The 9818-nt window shown below is 52.1% G+C and overlaps 1 protein-coding gene across 1 annotated transcript in view; it reads right to left on the minus strand.

Moving 5' to 3' along the window:
- The window catches only part of LOC103599424 (chromosome unknown open reading frame, human C1orf95), an 8673-nt gene extending 2400 nt beyond the window's left edge, over nucleotides 1-6273 (minus strand). Inside the window, exons 1-2 of the mRNA XM_008583528.1 lie at nucleotides 6270-6273; nucleotides 2063-2242 (exon numbers count right to left, since the gene is read on the minus strand). Coding sequence (XP_008581750.1) covers nucleotides 2063-2242; nucleotides 6270-6273 — 184 coding nt within the window. The remainder of the gene's footprint in view (nucleotides 1-2062; nucleotides 2243-6269) is intronic.
- Between the last annotated feature and the right edge of the window lie 3545 nt (nucleotides 6274-9818).

A 9818-nucleotide genomic window follows, 5' to 3' on the forward strand; every position in this document is an offset into this window, starting at 1 on the left:
AGAGAGAGAGAGAAACAATCTGAATGCAAAGACCACAGGGAACGCCTGGGATATACAAGACGGCAAGCCCCTGGTGGGGCCTGGGGGGTGGGACAGGTGCTGTGCCAGCGGCTACTCAGAGCCAGGTCCTCAAAGCCAAGGCCAGTTCTGTGTTCATGGTGACCAGCCACTGTGGCCAGTGGTCAGCCCAGCAGGTGTGGGTGCGCTGGGGAGCACACAGCAAGGGGCCCCCATACTGCTGAGAAGCTCTGCCCCTGCCTATGCGACCCTCTGCATCTCAGCCCTGCTCACCCCCAGCCCACGCTTGCCTCGAGGTGAACTCTGGAAGGACCTCAACAGGGACAGCTACAGGACCAGTTTGACTCTGACAAAAAAAAAAGATGCTGAAGTGACCCATCCTGGCCCCAGCCCGGCTCTGTCTGGGCCATGCGGTTAGCCCTTTCTATGGACGGGAGCCCCTAGTCCTTTGGGAAAGACCCAGGCCCAAGGCTGGCAAAGAGGTTTTATCTCACAGACACCTTGGATCAATTGGTGGTGACTGCCTGAAGCCCTGTGCTGAGAAAACGTGAGATCGGTGGGCAGAAAGTGTCACGATTGATTAGCAATGTCATGGCATGGGATGTAGGAAAAGCCCGCCATACTCAGCACTGCCAGGTGTTTATCGACCCACGGCCAAGACAGGCTGTGGTGCACTGTTGTTTGTTATTGTTAACACAAGCAGAGCAGCCTGCCTGTAAGTTCCTCATTTGACCTTCTCCTCTCATGACCTCTGACTTATAGCTCTCTGATTCCCCTCCTAGGTCCCTGACCTCTGTTCCTGGAGGACCCGCTTCCAAGCAACCTGTCTGACCAACCCACCAGCTCTGCTGGACCTCACGCTGGCTCTGGTGCCTGCACCATCTCCGTCCTGGTGGCTAGACCGGTCACTGACCCTGGTCCTGGCATTTGTGTGTGCCCTGGGTTGTGGATCTTCACAGGATCCTGAACTCAGGCTGGGTTGGCCACAGGTCATTCTACATCATTTTAGGTCCCCTGAACCCTGGGCTTCCCCTTCAGCCACTGCTGTTCGTACATGGCACATCTTACTGCTGGCAATGACTATTCCACCTGCAAATGGTTTTTCTGGCTACAGGACACAGCGAGGGGCATGGGGTGGGGCTGGGGTGTGGAGCGAAGTCCACAGTACCTAAGGAGATGTGGTCGAGGTCATTGAGGAACCGCAACCTAACGAGAGATGCAGGGAACCGCAGAGAGTGGTTCAGGGGGACACACAGCTGCTTCAAACAGGTGATATGTGTTTTCATATTTTGCAAGATCTCTTTTAAAATGGTAATCAATCAAGTTGCCTTTGGTAAACTTGATTGTGTAACTTGGAGCCCTTTCACAAAACAGTTTTGTGTCTGAATCAAGTTTGCATGAAATGATTGATGATGGTCCACTCAATACCAACGAGGGACAGAAAGGCCTTAGCAGCAACGAGCAAAGAGCTTAGTTTAAATAAAGAGGAGCTGCACTGTACTAGCTGTAGAAAACTCAGTTGTAAGGGCCGGTCTGTGGCTCACTTGGGAGAGCGTGGGGCTGACAACACCAAGTCAAGGGTTGAGATCCCCTTACCAGTCATCTTTTAAAAAAACCCCAAAAAACAAAACTCAGTTGTAGGGTTTCCTATGGGCAAATACACTAAATTTCTTTCTGGAAGCTGTGTGATGGAGAGACAGAGCGTGGTGTGCAGGGAGACTGAGCTCCCCGAAGCCACGCCCACCGCTACCCAGTCGTGTCTGTTTCCTTGACCGAGGCAGTAACTGACATGGTTTAGCTGCACCGGGCTCCCTTCCTCTCTTATTCACACCTGGGGGCTCAGGTCTCTACCCAGGAGAGCCCCGTCTGCCACGGTGTGCTGCGGAGGGTCCCCTGCAGTGGGAACTGGTGAGGCGGGCACAGGCAAGTCTTTAAGCACGCTTGTCCTCAGGCGTGGGCAGGACCTCAGCCAGCCATGCAGGCCTCCCGAGTCCGTCCCAGCCTTGGCCGTCCCCCACCCTGCAGTTGGCCATCAGCTACTCACTGGCGAGGATGACCATGTCCATGCCCCAGAAGATGCTCATGATCCAGCCCACCATGACGATGGCCGTGAGGATCTGGATGAGGGCTGCCGCGATGTTCAGCCAGAAGACGCAGCACACGTGCCTGTCTGGGAGGTCAGTGCGGGCCCCGCACAGCACGGTGAAGGCCGAGACGAACGTCCCTGTGGGAGGCCAGAGGGGACAGTCTGCAGAGGGCGCTGGGAGGGGAGCAGCCCAGGTCCCACACCCTGTCCTCTCTCCAAGCAGGACTACTGCTCAGACCCCAGCCTGACTCTGATTGTCTCCATACTGGAGAGGCCAGTGGACCACTTGGAGGAGGGACGGCATGGGGCAGCCAAGGGCCCAACACAGTCCTGGGGCCTTTGGGGGGATGCAGAAGTCACAGGACAAGTAGTGCCTGCTGGAAGGAGCAACAGTGCAGTCACCTGCAAGCACCACAGGCAGAAGTTGGAAAGGGCACCAGGTTAATGTGGCAAAGATTCCAAGATTCAGAGGTAGGAGCCAGTGTCACTGGAGTGACACGGAAGCCAAACACAGAGGCAAATTCAGGAGCTGTCAAGGGCCAGGAAGTGACCACCCCCAGCACACACGCTAATTGCTAAGGGAAAGGATCTGAGACCACAGGTGCCTTTGCAGTGGAGCAAGGCAGACCAGGACAGACCTCCTAGAACCCCTCCCTGACAGGGTTCCCCCAGACACGTAGGCCTGCAAGGGGAGGGACAGGGAGCCTAAGATATTGGGCATTTACAAGGTGCCAAGCAACGCAGTGGGTGCGTCCACGTTGCTTATCCTGGTTAAGACTTACCCCCATGGTAATGTCACTACATGTACTGAGTTTCCACTCAAGTCAGGCTCTTCTCCCACGTGGGCTTTGAGCCTTGCTACAGCCCTGCAGCGGGGCAGCACTGTCTCTGTCTGTATCAGTTTCCTGTAACCCCCATGGTAATGTCACTACATGTACTGAGTTTCCACTCAAGTCAGGCTCTTCTCCCACGAGGGCTTTGAGCCTTGCTACAGCCCTGCAGCGGGGCAGCACTGTCTCTGTCTGTATCAGTTTCCTGTGGATGCTGTAACAACTTACCAGGAAGGTAGTGGCTTAAAGCTATACGAATATATTCTTTTACAGTTTCGGAGGTCACAAAAGTCTGAAATGGGTCCTCAGGGCTGATTCCTTCTGCAGGCTCGAAGGGGAGATCTGTTTCCTTGCCTTTTCCAGCTTCTAGAAGCCACCTACATTTCTTGGCTGTGGCCCCTTCTTTGACCTCTGCTTCTGTCCTTACATCTTCTCTCTATATCTGGGTCCTCCTGCCTTCCTCTTATAAGGACCTTTGTGTTTACATTCAGGACCCACCTGGATAATCCTGGATAATCTCCCCATCTCTCAAGTTTGTTAATGGAATCACATCTGCAAAGTCCCTTTTACCATAATAATCATGGGTTTGGGGATTACGACGTGGGCATCTTTGGGGGGCATTTTTGGTGTAAACATACTATCTTACACACAGAGAGGGGCTCGGGAATTAGGCACCTTGTCCAAGGACACAGTCACAGGTGCCACTGTCTGCACTGCCTCACAGGTGTAGGTGGCCTGTTAAAAGCAGGCCCAGCCAGAAAGCAGGACGTTCGGGAAGTCGGCCAATAGACTAGGGACCTCTCACATCGCTGATCCTCTCAGTTTCTGCTCCTTGAGGACACTGCCTGGTGGCCCAACTGCCTCCCCCTCTGGACTATGTTTTTTGGCCCTTTCCTGCCCAACCTGCTGGCTCGTACAGGCTTCCAGGTGTGGCCTTTGCTGTTACCCACGCCTTGCACCTGAGATCAAGGTCAAAAAAGCCCATGTCCACGTGCTGATTTCTGTTATTGACTCCGCCCCATCCTCCTCCTCCTTAACAACTGCCACCAACTTGAGGTCCCAGGCTCATTTCACCCGCCTTATGCCTTCAGCCCCCAGCATGCCACCTTATACACAGTAGGTGGCCTGTGGACTTCCAAAGAAACACAGCCAGCATCAAGTGCATCCTCAGACCACCTGCATCCTCACCTGTGGGATCTGTGACAAATGTGGATGCCTAGGTCTCACCCGAGATCTACTGAATGTCCAAGAATTGGCCCAGGAATTTGCATTTCTAAACAAGTTTTCTCCTGCCTCCCAAGGAATGACAATGCTCACTAAAGTGTGAGAACCACGGATTCCAGACCAATCAAACTGACCCCTGTGTGTTCCTGGCACAGAGCCCGGGTGGCCCCATGGGAGATGCAGAGAGATGAAGCTGTTCTCCCAATCTCACCGGAGGGACGGGCCAGCTGGGGGCACAGAGCATTTATGGGACCCTCCTTTCTGGGGGGATGAGGCTGAGTTGCAACTCTTGACATTTCGGTAGAGGCTCAATCAGGAACCTAAGACAGTCCCTACCCTCAGGAGCTCACAGTGTCGTGGGGAACTTTGTCCCCATTTGACAGAGGAGAAGGGGGCTCAGGCTTGCCCAGGTTTGCAGAGGTAAAGGGTGAGCCTCTTCTCAGGGGGCAAGGGCAGTGCAGTGGCAGAAGTGGCAGTCAGTGTGGGTAAAGGGAGAGGACTGACTTAGCCCATTTGTGGAGGGTTTTGAGTGCCTGGATAAGGGTTTGTCTCTAACCTGCAGGAAATGGAGCTCTCACAGAGTTTTGAGCAGGTCGATAACCCAACAGAAGCAGTAATTTAAGAAAATTAATTTGTCAGCAGGGTGTTGGCTGGATTTAAAGTGTCTGAGATAAGGGTGCTGGGTGGTTAGCTCTGCTGGTTAAACACCAAGGTCAAGGGTTCGGTTCCTCAGACTGGCCAGCCACCAAACTAAATAATAAATTTTTTTAAAAAATCACAAAGTGTCTGAGATGGGAAAGACGAACCAGGGGGAGAAGGCAGCAACTGAGAAATGACGTGGATGTGGACTCAGGACTTGGCAGCGGACACAGGAGGACACAGGGGACTTAGGGGCCATTAGAAAGTGTGTGCCACTGTCCTTTGCATGTGGGATAGGAGATAAACACAAGTTGTGACGCTATTAGAAAAAAAGCATACTGCAGAAGTAGAAAGATGGGACAAGATGGTCAATATGTGGGGAAAATACCAAGTAAAAATAACACAGCTGCCATTTGCCGCACACCTACAGTGTGCAAAGCACCGCGCTACCCTCTCCTACCTACACTACCTCTGACTCTTGAAACCGTGGGAGGGCGTTATTATTATCTCCATCTTACAGACGGGGAAACCGAAGCTTAGAGAGGCTAAATGACTTGCCCACATAGCAGAACTCGGATTTAAACCCAATCTGTCTAGTTTAGAAGCCTGAGTTCTTTTCAGTCTAGGAGGCTGCAACCTTACATTAAAAAATAAGGAAACAAACTTCATCCTTAATGACTTTCACGTGTCCTTGAACTAATCCACCCACCCCTGCCCTGGCCAGCATCCTTCACAGAAGGCCCTAAAGCACATGGGCCCCGATCTCTGGCCTGCAGTGTTCTGACTTGGTGAGATCTGGCTGAGATCCTATGACCCCTCTGTCTCTTTCTGTCTCTGTTTTAAAAATATTATTAAATTATCTTTTGTGTTTTTGTTATCTTATTTATTTTCTTCATGGCTGGCCGGTACCAGGAACCGAACCCTTAGACCTTGGTGTTACCAGGCTGCGTGCTAACCAACTGAGCTAACCAGCAGCCGTGGCCCTGCCTCAGTCTTCCTGCCTAGGAGATGGGACAGTGGTCCATACTCTGTCATGGTTTTATTAGGCTGCACCATATGAACTGGCACTTTTGTGAGTCAAGAACAGCTGAATAATAGCAATTTCATATGATCCAGCCTAATATGTAAATAAAGGTTTTGAGCCTAAGGAAACTCTGTCCTTGAACTCAGAGATTCTTAGAGCTAGAAGATCATCTAGTCTGTTTCCTGTCAACTGATGGAATCTCACCAGAATTGCCAAACCGATGAGAAGCCAATGGGCCTTTTCGTGCACCTGCCTGCCAGCTGCAGGGAAGGGAGGCCCGGTGAGCCCAGCATTCTGCAGACTTGCAGGGCTGGGAGAGATGAACAGCATTAGCAAAGGCTTTGGCTTATGTGTTAGGAGAATGGGGCTGGTCCACACTTTATTTAAAAGAGGAGACAACCTTAGCATGTACGTGGTACAGGAGGACCTTCTGGTGACTCTTTTTTACCCATGCCGGCGTGCTTGAGACAACTCTAAGGCGTGTATAAAAATATAAACACATTATACATGTACTGACTTGTCCAATATGTACACATATTATCTGCAGTCACATTAATTTAGATGTCACTAATTAGGAGACGGTGATCATAGTTTCCTTTTGCCATATAAGGCAACATGCGCTTTAGAAGGTGAGAACTGAGCAGATTTATAATATAAAACACATTGTTTTATTCTCCTCAACAGTAAATTTTAAAAATGATTTTAGCACATTTTTATATGAAGAGGTGTTAATTATTTTAAACGAGTCTTACCCGTTGAAGGAAATGCTCTACCGAGCTGCAAGGTATCACTTCTAACTTACGCCATTGAGTGCCAGCCACATGCTGGGGGTCTGGGGATGTGCAGCCTGGGCAGGTGAGGGGCCTTTGCCCACCCCCTGGGGAGTTCACACTCTGGTAGTGACACTGGGTCACATAAGACACGGCGACAAATTCTTCACAGAAGAGCAGGTGACCAAGTGGGGGTCTGGGAAGCTGACGTGGGCTCATCAAGGGAAGGGGGAGGAGGACAGCTCCCAGAGAATGCAGGGTGTCACATGTCATGTGCCACCCAGAGCTCAGGGGTGCAAGGGGGCCTCTGGGTGGGGAGTTGGGCACGGAATGCATGCAGGGAGGGATGAAGCATGTGGCTGGCTCTTCAGTAAAAATTTAGTAAGTTAAAAAAATGAGTTTGGAGGTGGGCAGGGGTCTGACCAGGGAGGGCTCTGAGGGCCTTGCTCTGGAGTCTGGCTTCCTCTTCCAGGCAAGGGGCAGCCCCTGGGACAGGTTTAAATAGGGAATCATAGGGTCAGGTTTGAATTTTAGTACAAATGCTGTGACCCCCCCCAAGGGGGAGGATGGATCAGAAGGGGTGAGGCTGAAGGCTGGGGAGGAGGCCTTGCAAAGACCCCAGTGGACAAGACATGGTGGAGTGGAGCATGGCGGTGGGGCAGGGACAGGCAGGACCTATGGTGGACAAGCAGGTAGCGTCCCTGCATTAGGTGACCTGTGGATGTGGGGGTAAGAGAGGAGAAGAGGCCCGAATGAGTATGGATTTCTGGTTTTCCAAGCTTCATGATGACAGTGGAACCATTAACCAGGGTGGGAAACCTTCAGGGGGGCCATGTCCATTGACTGACTGGGATTTGGGAGGGGTCAATTTTGGGTAGTGGAATTCACTTGGAAGTGAATGAGGTCATCTGGAAGTGGGTAAGGTCACCTGGAAGTGAATGAGGTCACCTGGAAGTGAATGAGGTCATCTAGAAGTGGGTAAGGTCACCTGAAAGTGAATGAGGTCACCCGGAAGTGAATGATGTCACTTGGAAGTGAATGAGGTCACCTGAGAGTGAATGAGGTCACCTGGAAGTGAATGATGTCACTTGGAAGTGAATGAGGTCATCTGGAAGTACGTAAGGTCACCTGAAAGTGAATGAGGTCACCCAGAAGTGAATAATGTCACTTGGAAGTGAATGAGGTCATTTGGAAGTGAATGAGGTCACCTGGAAGTGGGTAAGGTCACCTGAAAGTGAATGAGGTCACCTGAAAGTGAATGAGGTCACCCGGAAGTGGGTAGGTCACCTGGAAATGAGGTCACCTGGAAGTGAATGACGTCGCCTGGAAGTGAATGGGGTCACCCCAGCAGGGTGTGAAATTTAAGGAAAGAAGATCAGGGAAAGACCCTGGGAGATGTCAAGATCTTAGGGGTGAGCAAGGAAAGAGAAGACCACAAAGGGCACGGAGGAGAGCGATTCAGAGAGGCCAGGAGATGGCATCCCAGACTCAGGAGAAGACAGTCTCCAGGAAGAGGAAGTGGGGACAGGTCACCTGCTGCAGCCACGTTCAGTGAGACAGGACCTGGTAGATCACAGGCATGATTAGGCCGTGCATGGCCTCAGCAGCGAGTCTGAGAGAATGATGCTCAGAACAGGATGTCGGAGGCCTGTGGAGAGAAGGAAGGTGTGCGCACCTGGCCATGGGGGAACCACTCTCTTAAGTGGGAGGAACTTTATTTGCAGAGGAGGAGCTGCCGGGGCAGAAGAGGAGGAAGATAGAACCAGATAGGGGATAAGAGGACGTCAAGGTTCTTGATAAAATGAGAAGGGGGTAGGGAGGCGAATCCAAAGCAAAGTTGTCCAAACCAGTTTGTGCATCCGAATTCTCAAACTGCAGTTCATAACAATGCAGATCCCAGGGCCCCACCTCCAGACCCCGAAGGCCCAGGGATGAGTCCAGGAGTTGCTTGTTTAAAAAAATAAACATTCCCCCAGCTGATAAGAACAGTCCAGGTTGAGAATCCTAGCGCTGAGGGGTGGAGGAATTAGCCTCGCAGAAACAGAACCAGAAAACCATGCAACCTTGTGGGAAACCATGATTCTGGCCTTTCACTGCAGCCAGCATCACTCCAGCTGACAGGAGGAGGTTATCCTCTGCCGCCGAGGCCGGGAGACGGGGCCCTCCCTGGGCACGGTGCTGCTGGAGGGGCCAAGGCCTGGGCAATGCCAGTTAGCAAAAGGGGAAATAGTGGTCATGAACTGTACTGCCATCTATCCAACCCGGCGTGTTATAAGACACCTGGAACTCAGTCATCTCCACTTATCTCAGTCTAGCCTTGAACTAGTGGCACCTGTGCCTTCATACGTCCTACCATGACCCTGAAGAAGATCCTCCCATGAGAGTTACAGCCAAGACACAAGCCAAGCCAGGCTTTGTGACACAGCCCCCCTGTCCCCGGCCACCATCGCTCTTGCTGAGGTTTCTGTGTCCATGGCTTCCCCAAGGAACTCAGGGCTCAGGCCAGAGACAAGGCAGTGGGGAGGGGAAAGGGTCCCTCCACTCTAGTCCTGGAAGTCCCCAAAGGGCTTCTCTGGGCTTGTCCTCTGGGAAGAGTTCCTGGAACGTGACTTCTGCTCCCCTAACCTGCTCCTGTCAGCCAGAAGTGGACTGACGCAGCCTCCTATCAGGAGAGGGGGTGACTCCCCTCCCATGGGATAGAGCCTGGGGGCTGGAAACGTCCTTCGAGTCCTTGTGGGGCTCAGCTGTTCACATGACAAGGGAACTTTGGAAGACACTGGGTTGGGAAAGGGGACCTCAAGTTCTCTTAAAACTCAGGGGGTGAAGGGCAGAACCATCTGGTGAAAGGTGGCCCTGGGACCGCCAGTAAGTCAAGTCTGATCCCAAACGTCACCTGCAGCTGGCACCAGTCATTAAGACGTGCTTCTCGTCAGTGGCCGTGACTTACACCTGGACACCCTCCGCCACTCCTCCAGGGAGGTTGGTTGAACACAGCCTTCTTTCGGGCCCTACTCTAAACATGAACTCCAGGGACAGCAAGGAAATGTACAAGCAGCCCTGGGCTAGACTTACAGCCGATTTGGAAGGACAAGCCACACCCTAAGAAATGGGTCCCACTGCCAAGGTCAGGTTTGCCGCCTAACCTAGTTCGGGGCTAGAATGAGATAAGTAGAAGATCACATTCAGGGTCAAACTCAACCCTAGGGAATTTCTTTTTTTTTTTTTTT

This window comes from Galeopterus variegatus, unplaced genomic scaffold, assembly GCF_000696425.1.
Source record: "Galeopterus variegatus unplaced genomic scaffold, G_variegatus-3.0.2 Scaffold2956, whole genome shotgun sequence".
Taxonomy (NCBI): Eukaryota; Metazoa; Chordata; class Mammalia; order Dermoptera; family Cynocephalidae; genus Galeopterus; species Galeopterus variegatus.